Raw genomic sequence first — 18,686 nt, 5'->3', positions numbered from 1 at the left:
TTTAAAAACACACGCCACATTTATACTTGGTGTAACGACATGTCTGTAGACAATTTAGAATGCGACAAGTGTCGCTAGTCAAAACAGCATTTAAATGACTGTCAATTTCCTTGTCGCACAGACATGGGAAAACATGTGAAGCGTCTGCAACTGTCGCAGTGTCCGTTGTCGTGGTTCGCCGGGCTGCCACGGCAACTAACACAATCATCCTGCTTTTATTTGGTCACGCTGGCAGTAAGTTATTCTGTCAGCTTGCCATTACCTTGGTAATAATGATGATGTGGGTTTATTTTCCTGTAGTAATGATTTTATAAAGTAGCTCAAGTCAAGATGTTGTCAGCTATACTCTGGTCATTATTTGAACTCTAGCTAGCTAGCTAGATACAGTGCCTTCAGAAAGTATTCATACACCTTGACTTATTTCACATTTTTGTTGTTACAGCCTGAATTCAAAATGGATTAAAAAAAAATTTTCTCTCTCAACCATCTACACACACTACCCCATAATGACAAAGTGAAAACATGTTTTTAGAAATTGATTAAAAATAAAACACTAATATACTGTTTCTTGATCAGATAAGTATTCAACCCCCTCAATCAATACATGTTAGAATCACATTTGGCAGTGATTACAGCTGTCAGTCATTCTGGGTAAATCTCTTAAGAGCTTTCCACACCTGGATTGTGCAACATTTCCCACTTTTTTATTATTTTCAAAATTCTTCAAGCTCTGTTAAATTGGTTGTTCATCATTGCTAGACAACTATTTTCAGGTCTTGCCATATATTTTCAAGAATATTTGAGTCAAAACTGTGACTCGGCCATTCAGGAACATTCGCTGTCTTCTAGGTAAACAACTCCAGTGTAGATTTGGCTTTGTGTTTTAAGTTATTGTCCTGATGAAAGGTGAATGAATCTCCCAGAGTGTGATGGAAAGCAGACTGAACCAGGTTTTCTTCTAGGATTTTGCCTGTTCTTAGATCCATTCCGTCAGATATTTTTATCCTGAAAAACTCTCCAGTCCTTAACGATTACAAACATAACACTTTGATTTTAGGCCAACAAGTTAATTGCTTTGCCATTTTTTTTTTAGCTGTTTTACTTAAATTTTTTATTTAACCTTTATTTAACTAGACAAGTCAGTTTAAGAGCAAATTCTTATTTACAATGACGGCCTACCAAAAGGCAAAAGGCCTCCTGCGGGGACAGGGGCCTGGGATTAAAAATAAATACAATATAAATAGGACAAAACACACATCACAACGAGAGAGACAACACTACATAGAGAATTCAGTGCCTTGTTGCGAACAGGATGCATGTTTTGGAATCTTTTTTTCTGTACAGGATTCCTCCTTTTATTCTGTCAATTAGGTTAGGATTGTTTAGTGACTAAAATGTTGATCCAGCCGTTAAACTGTTTATGAAGTCAGCATTGGCCTAATGCTGAAATCCCTGAGTGGTTTCCTTCATCTCCGGCAACTGCATTAGGAAGGTCACCTATATCTTTGTAGTGACTCTGTATTGATACACCATCCAAAGTGTAATTAATAACTTCACCATAATAAAAGGGATATTCAATGTCTGCTTTTTATATTTTTACCCATCTACCAATAGGTGCCCTTGTTTGCGAGGCATTGGAAAACCTCCCTGGTCTTTGTGGTTGAATCTGGGTTTGAAATTCACTGCTCGACTGAGGAACCTTACAGATAATGAAGTAGTCATTCAAAACTCATGTTAAACACTTATTGCACACAGAGTGAGTCCATGCAACTTATGTGACTTGTTAAGCACTTTTTTTTATTTTTTATTCTGAACTTATTTAGGCTTGCCATTACAAAGGTGTTGAATAATTATTAATTGAAGACATTTTCAGCTTTTAATTTAATTAATTTGTAAACATTTCTAAAAATGTAATTCCACTTTGACATAATGGGGTATTGTGTGTAGGCCAGTGACAACCAATCTCCATTTAATCCGTTTTAAATTCAGGCTGTAACACAACAAAATGTGGAAAAAGTCAAGGGGCATAAATATTTTCTGATGGCACTGTAGCTTACTAGCTAGCAACGAACCAAACCATTGTTTAGAAAATTGCTTTTAGTTGCCTAGCTTGCTAGATTGACATTTTACTGAATTTTTAAACGGATGGGGTTTATTGGTGTTGAAATAGACGGTGCCGTTTGGAGCACCGGGCCACTGTTTTGTGTTTATTCGTTGTCATAACAACAAGTTTGACTGTCGGATGACAATAGAATGTTCATGATGTCGCCACGTTATTTGTCTACACACATGTCGATAGACGACTGACTGTAAACCAGCCTTTGCTGTAGATATTAATCAATTATGTTAAAGTCATCTGGTTTGAAGTGAAACTCTAGTGGATGAGTGTGTTGTCTGTCCATCCACCTAAACCCAGGCTACAGGAACATTGTGATCCATCAAAACCCAGGCTACAGGAACATTGTGATCCATCTGAACCCAGGCTACAGGAACATTGTGATGCCTCTAAACCCAGGCTGCAGGAACATTCTGATCCATCTAGACTCAGGCTACAGGAACATTGTGACCCATCTAAACTCAGGCTACAGGAACATTGTGATCCATCTAGACCCAGGCTACAGGAACATTGCGATCCACCTAGACTCAGGCTACAGGAACATTGCGATCCATCTGAACCCAGGCTACAGGAACATTGTGATCCACCTAAACCCAGGCTACAGGAACATTGTGATCCATCTAAACCCAGGCTACAGGAACATTGTGATCCATCTGAACCCAGGCTACAGGAACATTGTGACCCATCTAGACTCAGGCTACAGGAACATTGTGACCCATCTAGACTCAGGCTACAGGAACATTGTGATCCACCTAGACTCAGGCTACAGGAACATTGTGATCCATCTGAACCCAGGCTACATGAACATTGTGATCCACCTAAACCCAGGCTACAGGAACATTGTGACCCATCTGAACCCAGGCTACAGGAACATTGTGACCCATCTGAACCCAGGCTACAGGAACATTGTGATCCATCTGAACCCAGGCTACAGGAACATTGTGATCCATCTGAACCCAGGCTACAGGAACATTGTGATCCATCTGAACCCAGGCTACAGGAACATTGTGATCCATCTAGACTCAGGCTACAGGAACATTGTGATCCATCTAGACTCAGGCTACAGGAACATTGTGACCCATCTGAACCCAGGCTACAGGAACATTGTGATCCATCTGAACCCAGGCTACAGGAACATTGTGATCCATCTAGACTCAGGCTACAGGAACATTGTGATCCACCTGAACCCAGGCTACAGGAACATTGTGATCCATCTGAACCCAGGCTACAGGAACCTTGTGACCTCATAAGAAGTCAACAATAAACATCCACACAGACCAATGTATAGATGCACTAGAAGTGTTTTGAAAATGAAATTGTTTGCTCAATTCTACATCAGTGAAGACATTAGCCTAACTATTACAATGTTTAATCTGTCACTTTAGTGCTTCACTGGTATGTCACATGAGTAAAATGCATGAAAATAAGCCTTCATGAACAATCTACCTACCCCTCCCTTCTTCATGCCATCCCCCTGTCCTCTCGTCCCTTCTTCCCCAAGCATTGCTGATGCTGCTTCTGTGTGGTTCTCAATCCTGATCCTGGAAAGGTAGAATTCCGGTGCTGGTTTTCATTCCTACATGGCTAACAGGCTAACCATAATAACCCCATCTCTAATACTAACAATGATGCTAATTCTGGATCCTAATGCTAACATGTTGCCTTTCTCTATGCCTTTCTACCTGGTGGGCACTTCATTACTACACTTTTGGACCTGTCCACGGTTTACCTATTCAGAACAGTAATCTCAAAGTTTCTCTTGTTAACTTGACTAACACATTGTGGCCACAAAAATGATTGGATGAGGTCAGTAAGATTCAGTTATAAAACGTAATGTTAAAAAAAAAAAAAAACTAAAAGTAATGTCTGGCCTGGCATTTTAATGAACGACATTCCTATTGATAGACATACAAACAGACTTCTGTTAACTCGAGGCCTAAATCTTAAACCAATATTGCCCAAACTCCTGTATGTCTACCTAGATACGTCTGTGGCCTGACCTGACCACTGGTTTGGTTTTGTCCTTAATGAAGGGCTGAGATGGAGTGAAAGCCAGCACGGCCCGGCGGGTCTGGGCCCAGGGCTCTGTGGTCTTGGCCAGGGGTTGGGCCAGAACCCGGGCTCTGGACCCGCCAGGGGAGGGGACAGAGACGTCACAGGGATGGTGGGAAACGCTACTACGGGCGCCACAGCTGCGGCCACTACCACCTGGGGCAGACAGAGAGAGCTGCTGATGCACCTCCTCCCATGGTACACTGCTGCCGCACAGCAGGCACAGCCAGGTAACAGCCAGGTAACAGCCAGGTAACAGCCAGGTAACAGCAAGCCCCCCCCTGCCCACTCATGCCCATAACAGGCAACCACTCTACAGGGCTCAACCCTCCCTCTCTCTCCTCAGTTCTGTCTGTGGCTGTTCAGGAACGAGGCAGGCAACGTTTTTACTAGTCCAGGTTTTAGGTCAAGCTCCAACTCTTTTGAGTTCCATTACCAAAGTAAAAAAAAAGAAAAAAAGAAACTGCAGCCCTCAGTGACCCGTGTCTCTCTGGTACATCCTGTCATCACATAGCCTGCATGCCTGTCTTTGTGTCCACTTTGTGCCTTCCCACTGTCAGTCCGAGGGATGTCATGTATCCTAAAAGTGACCAAATCCTTATTAAAATACAACAGTCATGTGATTGAACCATCACTTCTTTCTCATACAGTGGGGGGGGGGGGGAGTATTTGATCCCCTGCTGATTTTGTACGTTTGCCCACTGACAAAGAAAGGATCAGTCTATAATTTTAATAGTAGGTTTATTTGAACAGTGAGAGACAGAATAACAACAAAAAAATCCAGAAAAACACGTCAAAAACTATTTGCATTTTAATGAGGGAAATAAGTATTTGACCCCTCTGCAAAACATGACTGAGTACTTGGTAGCAAAACCCTTGTTGGCAATAACAGAGGTCAGACGTTTCTTGTAGGTGGCCACCAGGTTTGCACACATCTCAGGAGGGATTTTGTCCCACTCCTCTTTGAAGATCTTCTCCAAGTCATTAAGGTTTCGAGGTTGACGTTTGGCAACTCGAACCTTCAGCTCCCTCCACAGATTTTCTATGAGATTAAGGTCTGGAGACTGGCTAGGCCACTCCAGGACCTTAATGTGCTTCTTCTTGAGCCACTCCTTTGTTGCCTTGGCCGTGTGTTTTGGGTCATTGTCATGCTGGAATACCCATCCACGACCCATTTTCAATGCCCTGGCTGAGGGAAGGAGGTTCTCACCCAAGATTTGACGGTACATGGCCCCGTCCATCGTCCCTTTGATGCAGTGAAGTTGTCCTGTCCCTTTAGCAGAAAAACACCCCCAAAGCATAATGTTTCCACCTCCATGTTTGATGGTGGGGATGGTGTTCTTGGGGTCATAGGCAGCATTCCTCCTCCTCCAAACATGTTGAGTTGATGCCAAAAAACTCAATTTTGGTCTCATCTGACCACAACACTTTTATTTGTTGTCCTCGGAATCATTCAGATGTTCATTGGCAAACTTCAGACGGGCATGTACAGTGCCTTGCGAAAGTATTCGGCCCCCTTGAACTTTTCGACCTTTTGCCACATTTCAGGCTTCAAACATAAAGATATAAAACTGTAATTTTTTGTGAAGAATCAACAACAAGTGGGACACAATCATGAAGTGGAACGAAATTTATTGGATATTTCAAACTTTTTTAACAAATAAAAAACAGAAAGATTGGGCGTGCAAAATTATTCAGCCCCCTTGTCTTGTTGGTTAATACTTTGTAGCGCCACCTTTTGCTGCGATTACAGCTGTAAGTCGCTTGGGGTATGTCTCTATCAGTTTTGCACATCGAGAGACTGAAATTTTTGCCCATTCCTCCTTGCAAAACAGCTCGAGCTCAGTGAGGTTGGATGGAGAGCGTTTGTGAACAGCAGATTTCAGTTCTTTCCACAGATTCTCGATTGGATTCAGGTCTGGACTTTGACTTGGCTATTCTAACACCTGGATATGTTTATTTGTGAACCATTCCATTGTAGATTTTGCTTTATGTTTTGGATCATTGTCTTGTTGGAAGACAAATCTCCGTCCCAGTCTCAGGTCTTTTGCAGACTCCATCAGGTTTTCTTCCAGAATGGTCCTGTATTTGGCTCCATCCATCTTCCCATCAATTTTAACCATCTTCCCTGCCCCTGCTGAAGAAAAGCAGGCCCAAACCATGATGCTGCCACCACCATGTTTGACAGTGGGGATGGTGTGTTCAGGGTGATGAGCTGTGTTGCTTTTACGCCAAACATAACGTTTTGCATTGTTGCCAAAAAGTTCGATTTTGGTTTCATCTGACCAGAGCACCTTCTTCCACATGTTTGGTGTGTCTCCCAGGTGGCTAGTGGCAAACTTTAAACAACACTTTTTATTGATATCTTTAAGAAATGGCTTTCTTCTTGCCACTCTTCCATAAAGGCCAGATTTGTGCAGTATACGACTGATTGTTGTCCTATGGACAGAGTCTCCCACCTCAGCTGTAGATCTCTGCAGTTCATCCAGAGTGATCATGGGCCTCTTGGCTGCATCTCTGATCAGTCTTCTCCTTGTATGAGCTGAAAGTTTAGAGGGACGGCCGGGTCTTCGTAGATTTGGAGTGGTCTGATACTCCTTCGATTTCAATATTATCGCTTGCACAGTGCTCCTTGGGATGTTTAAAGCTTGGGAAATCTTTCTGTATCCAAATCCGGCTTTAAACTTCTCCACAACAGTATCTCGGACCTGCCTGGTGTGTTCCTTGTTCTTCATGATGCTCTCTGCGCTTTAAACGGACCTCTGAGACTATCACAGAGCAGGTGCATTTATACGGAGACCTGATTGCACACAGGTGGATTCTATTTATCATCATTAGTCATTTAGGTCAACATTGGATCATTCAGAGATCCTCACTGAACTTCTGGAGAGAGTTTGCTGCACTGAAAGTAAAGGGGCTGAATAATTTTGCACGGCCAATTTTTCAGTTTTTTATTTGTTAAAAAAGTTTGAAATATCCAATAAATTTCGTTCCACTTCATAATTGTGTCCCATTTGTTGTTGATTCTTTACAAAAAATTACAGTTTTTTATCTTTATGTTTGAAGCCTGAAATGTGGCAAAAGGTCGAAAAGTTCAAGGGGGCCGAATACTTTCGCAAGGCACTGTATATGTATTCTTGAGCAGGGGGACCTTGCGGGCGCTGCAGGATTTCAGTCCTTCATGGCGTAGTGTGTTACCAATTGTTTTCTTGGTGACTATGGTCCCAGCTGCCTTGAGATCATTGACAAGATCCTCCCGTGTAGTTCTGGGCTGATTCCTCACCGTTTTCATGATCATTGCAACTCCACGAGGTGAGATCTTGCATGGAGCCCCAGGCCGAGGGAGATTGACAGTTCTTTTGTGTTTCTTCCATTTGCGAATAATCGCACCAACTGTTGTCACCTTCTCACCAAGCTGCTTGGCGATGGTCTTGTAGCCCATTCCAGCCTTGTCTAGGTCTACAATCTTGTCCCTGACATCCTTGGAGAGCTCTTTGGTCTTGGCCATAGTGGAGAGTTTGGAATCTGATTGATTGATTGATTGATTGCTTCTGTGGACAGGTGTCATTTTTACAGGTAGCAAACTGCGGTTAGGAGCACTCCCTTTAAGAGTGTGCTCCTAATCTCAGCTCGTTGCCTGTATAAAAGACACCTGGGAGCCAGAAATCTTTCTGATTGAGAGGGGGTCAAATACTTATTTCCCTCATTAAAATGCAAATCAATTTATAACATTTCTGACATGCGTTTTTCTGGATATTTTTGTTGTTATTCTGTCTCTCACTGTTCAAATAAACCTACCATTAAAATTATAGACTGATCCTTTCTTTGTCAGTGGGCAAACGTACAAAATCAGCAGGGGATCTAATACTTTTTCCCCCCACTGTAACTAATAGTTACAATGGGTTACTTTATCTGATGTTTAAGCTTCCTCCCTCACCTTCCCTCACTACCCTCTCTCACTCCCTCTCTCACCTCCCTCCCTCTTGCTCACCTTCCTCCTTCTCTAACTCCCTCCCTCCCCCTCTCACCTTCCCCCTCCCTTCCTTCTTCCCCTCTCACCTTCCTCTCTCACCTCTTTCTCTCACATCCCTCTCTCGCCACCTCCCCCTCTCTCTCCACCTCCCCCTCTGGCCACCTCCCCCTCTCCTGCATTCCCTTTCTCTCTCCACCTCCCCCTCTCCTCCCTTCCCTTTCTCTCGCCACCTCCCCCTCTCCTCCCTTACCTTTCTCTCGCCACCTCCCCCTCTCGTTACGGCCCATCTAGGGGCTACCCTGTCGATGCGCTCCCTGGTGAAGGAGGAGCCTGATTGGAGGACGGGGGTCAGCCCCGGGGAGAGGGGCGGGATGGTGGGCGGTCCTCTGAGGCTGCGGAGGGGAAGCAGGTTCACCTGGAGGAAGGAGTGCCAGTCAATCATGGAGAGGTGAGCCAATCAAAGAGCTCCAATTGGATTGGGTATCCATTACAATAGTGGTGCATTGTTTTCCATTTGACTAGCCAACTTTCTGCTTATGGAGAAAGAGCTTTATAAATACATTTAAATCATTATCTATGTTGACACACACCTGGAAGAAAAGCACACTCAGTGACTGCTATTTACTCAAATAAAGTCAATCTAAACAAAATAAAGAAACTAATAATAAAGTACAAATAATGTTGTAGAGTTAACCTCTCTAGGGTAGGTGGGACGACATCGTCCCGCACTATTCAACAGCCAGTGACACATCAGAGCGCCAAATTTAAAACCACAATGTCATAATTCAAAGTTCTCAAACATAGGACTATTTTACACCATTTGAAAGATAAGACTCTCGTTAATCTAACCACACTGTCCGATTTCCAAAAGGCTTTACAGCGAAAGCAAAACATTAGATTATGTTAGGAGAGTACATAGTCAGAAATAACCACACAGCCATTTTTCAAGCAAGCATATATGTCACAAAAAACAAAACACAGCTAAATGCAGCACTAACCTTTGATCTTCATCAGATGACACTCCTAGGACATTGTTATACAATACATGTATGTTTTGTTCAATCAAGTTCATATTTATATCAAAAACCAGCTTTTTACATTAGCATGTGATGTTCAGAACTAGCAACTAGCATACACACCGCAAACTTACGGTGAATTTACTTAATTACTCACAATTAACGTTCACAAAATACATAATTATTTTAGGAATTATAGATACAGAACTCCTTCATGCAATCGCGGTGTCAGATTTTAAAATAGCTTTTCGGCGAAAGCACATTTTGCAATATTCTGAGTAGATAGCCCGGCCATCACGGCTAGCTAATTTGACACCCACCAAGTTTGGCCCTCACCAAACTCAGATTTACTATAATAAAAATTGGATTACCTTTGCTGTTCTTCATCAGAATGCACTCCCAGGACTTCTACTTCAACAACAAATGTTGTTTTGGTTCCAAATAATCCATAGTTATATTGAAATAGCTCCGTTTTGTTCGTGCGTTGAGGTCAGTATCCGGTATCTGAAGGGTGACACGCGGGCGCATTTCGTGACAAAAAATTTCAAAATATTCCATTACCGTACTTTGAAGCATGTCAAACGCTGTTTAAAATACATTTTTATGCGATTTTTCTCGTAAAATAGCGATAATATTCCAACCGGGCGACGTTGTATTCGTTCAAACACTGAAAGAAAAAAATGGAGTAGTCTCGTGCACGCGCGCTCCAGTGTCATTGTTCTCAGCAGGACCACTCACAAAAACTGTTTTTCGCCCAGAGACTGCAGAGCTCTCATTCCACTTTCTGGCGCCTTCTGAGAGCCAATGAAAGCCTTAGAAAATGTCACGTTACAGCAGAGATGCTGTATTTTTGATAGAGATGCCCTAGAAGGACAACAAATTGTCAGACAGGGCACTTCCTGCATGGAATCCTCTCAGGTTTTGGCCTGCCATATGAGTTCTGTTATACTCACAGCCACCATTCAAACAGTTTTAGAAACTTTTGTGTTTTCTATCCAAATCTACTAATTATATGCATATTCTCATTTCTGGGTAAGAGTAGTAACCAGTTTAAATCGGGTACGTTTTTTATCCGGCCGTGAAAATACTGCCCCCTATCCCAAACAGGTTAAAGAGATACATCTATAGCTGGAGGGGATGGTATAGGAAATTTGTCTTATTGTTAATAGTGGAGAACTTTCCTTAAACTAGAGGACATCATGTTACATTTTCAACAATGTTTCAATATTCAAATTCGCTGTCCCCAACTGTCCCATAGTAATGAACATGTCGGGACGAGACAGACAGGCAGCGTTTCGCAGCCAGTCAAAATCATGAATCAGCTGGCCTAATTTTTCTGGATATATGCAAAGAAATGTCAATTGGGGAAAAAAAGGTCCAATGAAACGAAGTGCAGCTAGTTTGCAGTCTTTCCAGCTTCAGTTTGAAGTGATTGTGTTAGTTGTGTTGTTTGCTAGTTCCTCTGAACAACAGTGTCCTGCCGAGAGAGTACATTTTCTATGTCAGGTGAAATTGCGCCTCATTAGCTCATTGTTATGGATTTATCCAAATAAATGTCACTAGAAAACAGCTTAAACAAATACAAATGCAGCTACTTTTATTCTGGCTACACTTTTAGACGTGACTGTAAGTTAGCCATAGTTGGATAGCTAGCTAGCAAGCAAGGGATAAGAGCGTTGCCAGCCAGTATGGCAATGGAACATTCAGAATGAACGACTGGGTTGCGTCCATAGATACAGAACAAAAAGACTGAACGACTGGGTCCATAGATACAGAACAAAAAGACTGAACGACTGGGTCCATAGATACAGAACAAAAAGACTGAACGACTGGGTCGCGTCTCTGGTAACCAAACCATTACAACGAACGACCAGCCGGCTTGGGTAGTAACCCTAGATTTGTGTCGGGACTTTATCTTGTGGAAGGATGAAATAGTAGGAATAAATTCATCAAAATATTTTATATATATATCAATCATTATTTGAATATGTTGATAACTCGTTGTATAAAAGTGATAATGCCATGGAAGCCGGTGTTTGGAGGACATATTGGCACGTTTGCCGGCCCGAGACGATAAATCCTCCAAACACAGGCTTCTCTGACATTATCACTTCAATCATCTACTGTCATTTATTTAGGCAGCTGTCTTGTTTACTATAGAATGAGCTAGAAACAAGGTTGAAGTGTTATTTTTTTATTTAACATGTTTTCATGTTTCGTTTGACACGATTCATGTTCATTGGACATTTTTGTTTTAAACATTTCACATGGTTCTCGTTTATTTTCCTGTGTATCCCGGGGTTGAAAACAACAGACATCTGAAACAGTTGACATTGTTTTACGAGCTTTGAAGTTTTAATTTTATTACACACATTTATTACATGTTAACTTTTATGTATGAAAATATTTGATGAATAAAGGTACTATTTTGTATATTTGTTATGATACGGATTTGTATCGTAGGTGAAATATTGCAAATATTGCAAGACAATGTTAGTCAACCATTATTCAGTGGAATGGGTAAGAAGGTTAATGCCTCAACTTCCTGGGACAAGATCAGTCTAGTGTATCAAAATACGTTTTTTAATAAATACTCCTCTGGGAACACATTGTACACACAATATTGTACATGTATGTCTTTTGCCCAAATTCAATGAATACGAATCTGTGTCAACATAGATATCACAGTATTCGGACAATTCAGACATGGGGTTAAATCCATCATGCTGAGATTCCTGTTAATTCATTACAAATACATGTCAGGAGACCGATCCAAAACTGGTCTAATCACAATTACTGCAGTGGTCAACAAACTTTTTCCTGGAGAGCTATGGGCTTTTGTTCTACCCCTACACTGATTATTAGCGGTTGAGGCTATTGATTTTAGTTGTTATTGATGTCATGACAAGATATTTCCCATCATGGCCTTTGTAATACATCTGTTTTAGAAACTGGTGTTCTTTATAACGTAATTGTAACCTATTAAAAAAGCCAAGTACATCCTAAGTATAAGAATGATCTTTGTCGCACTGTTTCCCGACGCAGTCGACTCTGCTTCCTGTGATGTTTCTAAGCAGAGGTCACTCTCAGTAATGAGAACACACAGGCACGTAGACCACCCCACACTGTCACATAGCTCTATGGATTACGCAATGCCACTGCAGTGCTGCTTCTCTATATGGGCTAGTTTACACTCCCGTCCCGCTGAAGGGCGATACTGTAGGTTAGTGTGATGGAGGAAGGGTGGGGTGTAAGTGCTCCTGCTGTTTATTTGTAAAGGGAAGCTGTTATTATTCAGACAGGGAAATGGAGGGAAAGGAGGAAGATGGAGGGTGGAGTAAGTGGTGCAATAAATCTTTGTTTATGTAAAATGAAGTTGTTTTTTATTTATTGCCTAGAAGTGGAGAGAAACGGATAGTGAAAACAGTGCTGAATGTAATCCACCTAATGTGTCCCATTAATCTACTGTACTATTTCAATGAGAGTGTCTGATTGGTTAGCGATGCAGTCAGGGATCTTTTAAGCACTTACACATTTGTAACCTATACAAATTGCACTTTTTTTTTTTTTTTTAGATGACGTAGTACACAATTTTCAGGGACCCGTTTTAGCTCGTGAGCTCTACTTTCAAACGATACAAAACTACTGGCTGAAATGCTACAAAACTACTGGCTGAAATGCTACAAAACTACTGGCTGAAATGCTACAAAACTACTGGCTGAAATGCTACAAAACTACTGGCTAAAATGCTACAAAACTACTGGCTGAAATGCTACAAAACTACTGGCTGAAATGCTACAAAACTACTGGCTGAAATGCTACAAAACTACTGGATCATCACTTTAATAGCCGTGGGTGAGGCTAATCTAGCTGGATGTTTTCTCCTTCCTTCCTCCATTAGTGATGCTCCAGAGCTTTGTAGCGTTTCGGCCAGTAGCGTTTCGGCCAGTAGCTTTGTAGCGTTTCGGCCAGTAGCTTTGTAGCGTTTCGGTCAGTAGCTTTGTAGCGTTTCGGCCAGTAGCTTTGTAGCGTTTCGGCCAGTAGCTTTGTAGCGTTTCGGCCAGTAGCTTTGTAGCGTTTCGGCCAGTAGCTTTGTAGCGTTTCGGCCAGTAGCTTTGTAGCGTTTCGGCCAGTAGCGTTTCGGCCAGTAGCTTTGTAGCGTTTCGGCCAGTAGCGTTTCGGCCAGTAGCGTTTCGGCCAGTAGCTTTGTAGCGTTTCGGCCAGTAGCTTTGTAGCGTTTCGGCCAGTAGCTTTGTAGCGTTTCGGCCAGTAGCTTCGTAGCGTTTCGGCCAGTAGCGTTTCGGCCAGTAGCTTTGTAGCGTTTCGGCCAGTAGTTTTGTAGCGTTTCGGCCAGTAGCGTTTCGGCCAGTAGCTTTGTAGCGTTTCGGCCAGTAGCTTTGTAGCGTTTCGGCCAGTAGCTTTGTAGCGTTTCGGCCAGTAGCGTTTCGGTCAGTAGCTTTGTAGCGTTTCGGCCAGTAGTAGCTTCTGATTGGTTAATGCCATGGGTGGGGGGGTTGTCTAACACTCTTCTTATTGGCTGGTTGTTGTGTCTGTCAGTTTCTTCATGGAGAACCAGTACCCTGATGAAGCGAAGAGAGAGGAGATCGCTAACGCCTGCAACTCAGTCATCCAGAAACCTGGTCAGTTTCGTTCAAGCACAGCCCACCAACACCCCTGTAACCAATGTCTTTATTCTTAACCCAATTATCATGAATTCATATCTACCTTTTTCCTTATGCCCCTTTTAAACAACCTGTTATTTTAATACCAATTAAGTCCTATGTTCAAAAGGTTCACCAAATTTCACCTATTCACTTGTCCATCTCTCCTCTGTCACTATTACCCAGGATGCAAGCTGTCCGAGTTTGAGCGTGTCACGGCTCTGAAGGTGTACAACTGGTTCGCCAACCGCCGGAAAGAGATGAAGAGACGGGCTAATATAGGTGAGAATCTCAAATACCAAAACACTCTCCTATCCCTAACACCCAGGCACATTCGGGTAGACCTGAAAGCATTGGATAGGTATCAGCACTATGATAAGAGTTCAACGTTAGCCATTGTTAGGCTAGCTGGAATATCTATTTTCCGATGTAGGAGATGTATCTACTGGTAGAGGGGCTACATGTATCTACTGGTAGAGGGGCTACATGTTACTAGATGTGTATCTACTGGTAGAGGGGCTACTGGTAGAGGGGCTACATGTATCTACTGGTAGAGGGGCTACTGGTAGAGGGGCTACTGGTAGAGGGGCGACATGTATCTACTGGTAGAGGGGCGACATGTATCTACTGGTAGAGGGGCTACATGTATCTACTGGTAGAGGGGCTACTGGTAGAGGGGCTACTGGTAGAGGGGCGACATGTATCTACTGGTAGAGGGGCGACATGTATCTACTGGTAGAGGGGCTACTGGTAGAGGGGCTACTGGTAGAGGGGCTACTGGCAGAGGGGCTACATGTATCTACTGGTAGAGGGGCTACTGGTAGAGGGGCGACATGTATCTACTGGTAGAGGGGCTACTGGCAGAGGGGCTACTGGCAGAGGGGCTACATGTATCTACTGGTAGAGGGGCTACTGGTAGAGGGGCGACATGTATCTACTGGTAGAGGGGCGACATGTATCTACTGGTAGAGGGGCTACATGTATCTACTGGTAGAGGGGCGACATGTATCTACTGGTAGAGGGGCTACTGGTAGAGGGGCTACATGTATCTACTGGTAGAGGGGCTACTGGTAGAGGGGCTACATGTATCTACTGGTAGAGGGGCTACATGTATCTACTGGTAGAGGGGCTACATGTATCTACTGGTAGAGGGGCTACTGGTAGAGGGGCTACATGTATCTACTGGTAGAGGGGCTACTGGTAGAGGGGCTACTGGCAGAGGGGCTACATGTATCTACTGGCAGAGGGGCTATGTGTATCTACTGGTAGAGGGGCTACTGGTAGAGGGGCTACTGGTAGAGGGGCTACGTGTATCTACTGGTAGAGGGGCTACTGGTAGAGGGGCTACTGGTAGAGGGGCTACGTGTATCTACTGGTGGAGGGGCTACTGGTAGAGGGGCTACGTAGAGCTACTGGTAGAGGGGCTACATGTATCTACTGGTAGAGGGGCTACGTGGAGCTACTGGTAGAGGGGCTACATGTATCTACTGGTAGAGGAGCTACTGGTAGAGGGGCTACGTGGAGCTACTGGTAGAGGGGCTACATGTTGCTTGACACTGTAGTGGATATAGGACAGCATTTCCCTTTCTCTTTCCCTGTTTATACCCTTTTTGTCTGCTTTCTTTTCCCTCCTTCCTTTTCCCTCTCGCCTTCTCCCCGTCAGAGGCAGCCATCTTGGAGAGTCATGGTATCGAGGTTCCAAGCCCGAGCTGTCAATCCAATGGTGAGGAGATGGAACCACAGGACTTCGCAGAGCAAGTGAATCAACGATTCATTGAGCAGGTGAGTCAGTGTGGACCTGGAGTGTAGACCTCAGTTCATCTTTCAAATCACCCACGTGGGTATATGCTCCTAAAAAACAATGAGTAGATAGGAGAGGTGGGACTTGTAGTGTGAGCTGTTTGGATGAAATGATTGAGTAACATGTATGTTTACATTTTATTTTGCGGGATACGTAACGCGGACTGTCTGGTCAGCATGAGTACAATAAAATCTTATCTTTTTCCTTTTACAGGAAGAGATCTCTTCCAGGAAGGACCTTGATCTACAAGACACCTCCTCATTGGCTGCCGTCGAGGTCCTTCCCCCTCCAAGCCCCACCCCTCAGGTTCTGGAACAGAAAGCTGACGAATCGAAGAGAGAGACAGTGGACGAGGAGTGACCAATGGGAGAGCGTGGATTTGAATATATAACGGAATATTTAAAAATAATAATAATAATAGATGCTCTGAATGTCTTCAAGGGATATGACAAGTCAGAGTTAATTGTTGAAAAGGGTGCTATAGCTCTCGGTGCCTCTAAGTGGTAGGGAGGCCACTGTCTATACAGTAATCATGCTTTATAGTAATGCCAATATTTATCTCTATCTCTCTATGTAGTGCATTCCAAGACCAGTCTTAAACGAAAGACGACTCCTTATAAAAGAATAGGGGTCTAAGTGGTTAAATCCTCTAGAAGTTCAACAGCCTTTTAACGTTTTCTTTGCTACTTGCTTTTTTATTTTTTTTAAAGGTTTTGACGAGTGGTTGTGTAATAATGGACTGGAGTGGGAACTGAACGTTTTGAACCTGCAGGTCAGGTGTGTTTGATGAGAAGGTGAAGACGGGTGTGTTTGGTTGAGGCGAGTTGATTTTTGATTTTTTTTTGTTGGTGTGACGATAAGTGTTTCCGATAATATCAGCGTGATAATATCAGCCTTCTCTGCTCGCTTGAATGTCTTTGACCCGATCTTAGGAAAACTTGTTAGACTTTTTTGGGGATCAATCAATCAAGTAGTCCGGTCAGTTGTTAAGAGTCCAACCCTGAGGGACAAATGGAATCTCAGGTAAACCCAAAGATGGTGGATGATAACGAATCACACGTTTCTCTCTCTAATAAGCTTGTTCAAAAGGAATGTTTCCTATTATATGTTGACTGTTTCTGCAACAACAACAAACATCTGTATTCTGTCTTAATTGTAATGTCAGCAAGCCAAACTAAAGAGTTTAATTTACTACGCTTCCTTATGGTCGTCTTTCCTCAACAAATGTTGATTGATCAAATGAACATTTTTTTTTTATTATTCATAAGTAGCGAAATAATAATGAGTTTCTCTTATCGACATGAACCACTAGTCCTCCGAACCCATCGAAAAGCTAGACTGTACTCAAAAGTCTAGTCTGGTTTGGGTTATAAAAACAAAAAAAGATCTTCAAGGCCACATAAAATTATTATTATTATTATTAAGGTTGTTAATCATGACTTGTAAATGTATCTGTGTTATAAGCAGCACCTTCTTTTAGAATAAGATCATCATTATATATATATATATATATATATATATATATATGTACTGAGTGACAGAAAGCTTCCCTTCCTGCTCATTCCTTTTAATCCAGATAGTTCCAAGAAGATGAGCTTTATTAATGTGCTTTCATGTTCATTTGATGTCAGCTGTGTGCTCCCCGGTCATAAAAAAAAAAAGATTGCTAGCTGATAATGTTACAAGTATGATTATAAATGAACATGTAAGCATGAAAGCCTCTGAATTTAAATGGAGAGTGATTGGGGAGCACTTTATTTCACATATGGATTTTACAGTTCTCCCCTAGCCCAAGGCCTTAATGCTTGTCATACTCACAGGGCTGAATTGTAACTTTAGATAAACATAGCGAACTCTGTGACCTCTGCCTAAATCATGCATTGAAGTCAATGGGAGAGATATGCAAGTAAAGTGCACAGACAGACCCCAAGTCCAGGGCTCACTTAAAAGTAAAAAGTCCCATTTGAGACTTCCCTGGTTAAATGAAGGATGAATAAATAAAAAGTTAGGATTCAGCCCTAAGATCAGGGGTGTCAAACTCATTCCATGGAAGACCTAGTGCAGTGTTTCCCAAACTTGGTCCTTGGGACTCCAAAGGGTCCCCGTGTTGGATTTTTCTCAAATGCTACACAGCTGATTCAAATGATCTTTAGTAGGGTTCCTTACTGAGACCTGGACAACCAGGTGAGGGGAGTTCCTTACTGAGACCTAGACAACCAGGTGAGGGGAGTTCCTTACTGAGACCTAGACAACCAGGTGAGGGGAGTTCCTTACTGAGACCTAGACAACCAGGTGAGATGAGTTCCTTACTGAGACCTGGACAACCAGGTGAGAGGAGTTCCTTACTGAGACCTAGACAACCAGGTGAGGGGAGTTCCTTACTGAGACCTAGACAACCAGGTGAGGGGCGTTCCTTACTGAGACCTAGACAACCAGGTGAGGAGAGTTCCTTACTGAGACCTAGACAACCAGGTGAGGGGCGTTCCTTACTGAGACCTAGACAACCAGGTGAGGAGAGTTCCTTACTGAGACCTAGACAACCAGGTGAGGGGCGTTCCTTACTGAGACCTAGACAACCAGGTGAGGGGAGTTCCTTACTAATCAGTGAACTTAATTCCTCAATCAAGTACAAGGTAGGAGTGAAAACCCGCAGCCACTCGATCCTCCGTGGAATGAGTTTGACACCTGTGCCCTACCTAGATGGTCATGAAATGTACCGAGCCGCTTTCCCGCGGGTCGACCCACCCTAGTTGGGGCCACCACCATTTTACCTCCTAATGACAAAGCTATGCCATGGTAGAGACGAGCAGTGAGGTAGACCTGCTCATATAGGAACCAGTAAACATACAACTTATGTCACCTAAATTACCCCCTATGTTACTTGACTTATCCCCCCCCTGTTATGACACATACCACTGATTAGGTCAGCTCGTTAGCTTGGTATAGCCATTTGTAGTGAATTCAGGGGGTTAGCCCCAACCGGGATTCAAGCACAGGTCCAACGACTGTCAACCCAACACCTTAGTCATTACGCCAAGAGATGGTAAAACTTTGAAGAGGTCGCTAA

General features: G+C 43.0%; 1 protein-coding gene across 4 annotated transcripts in view; it reads left to right on the top strand.

Moving 5' to 3' along the window:
• LOC106589083 (homeobox-containing protein 1) overlaps window positions 1-16,810 on the top strand; it is a 28,659-nt gene extending 11,849 nt beyond the window's left edge. For 3 of the 4 annotated variants that reach the window (XM_014178766.3, XM_014178760.3, XM_014178762.3), the window contains 6 exons: window positions 4,150-4,398; window positions 8,433-8,589; window positions 13,715-13,797; window positions 14,005-14,100; window positions 15,482-15,600; window positions 15,833-16,810. In XM_014178766.3, coding sequence (XP_014034241.3) covers window positions 4,150-4,398; window positions 8,433-8,589; window positions 13,715-13,797; window positions 14,005-14,100; window positions 15,482-15,600; window positions 15,833-15,979 — 851 coding nt within the window. In that variant the 3' untranslated portion in view covers window positions 15,980-16,810. The remainder of the gene's footprint in view (window positions 1-4,149; window positions 4,399-8,432; window positions 8,590-13,714; window positions 13,798-14,004; window positions 14,101-15,481; window positions 15,601-15,832) is intronic. The other variant, XM_045709823.2, reaches the window with a different exon arrangement.
• Window positions 16,811-18,686: the final 1,876 nt, after the last annotated feature.

This window comes from Salmo salar, chromosome 27 (genome assembly GCF_965601325.2).
Source record: "Salmo salar chromosome 27, fSalSal1, whole genome shotgun sequence".
NCBI lineage: Eukaryota > Metazoa > Chordata > Actinopteri > Salmoniformes > Salmonidae > Salmo > Salmo salar.
The sequence above is the reverse complement of the archived record's forward strand: the minus strand, read 5'-3'. Positions and strand labels throughout refer to the sequence as shown.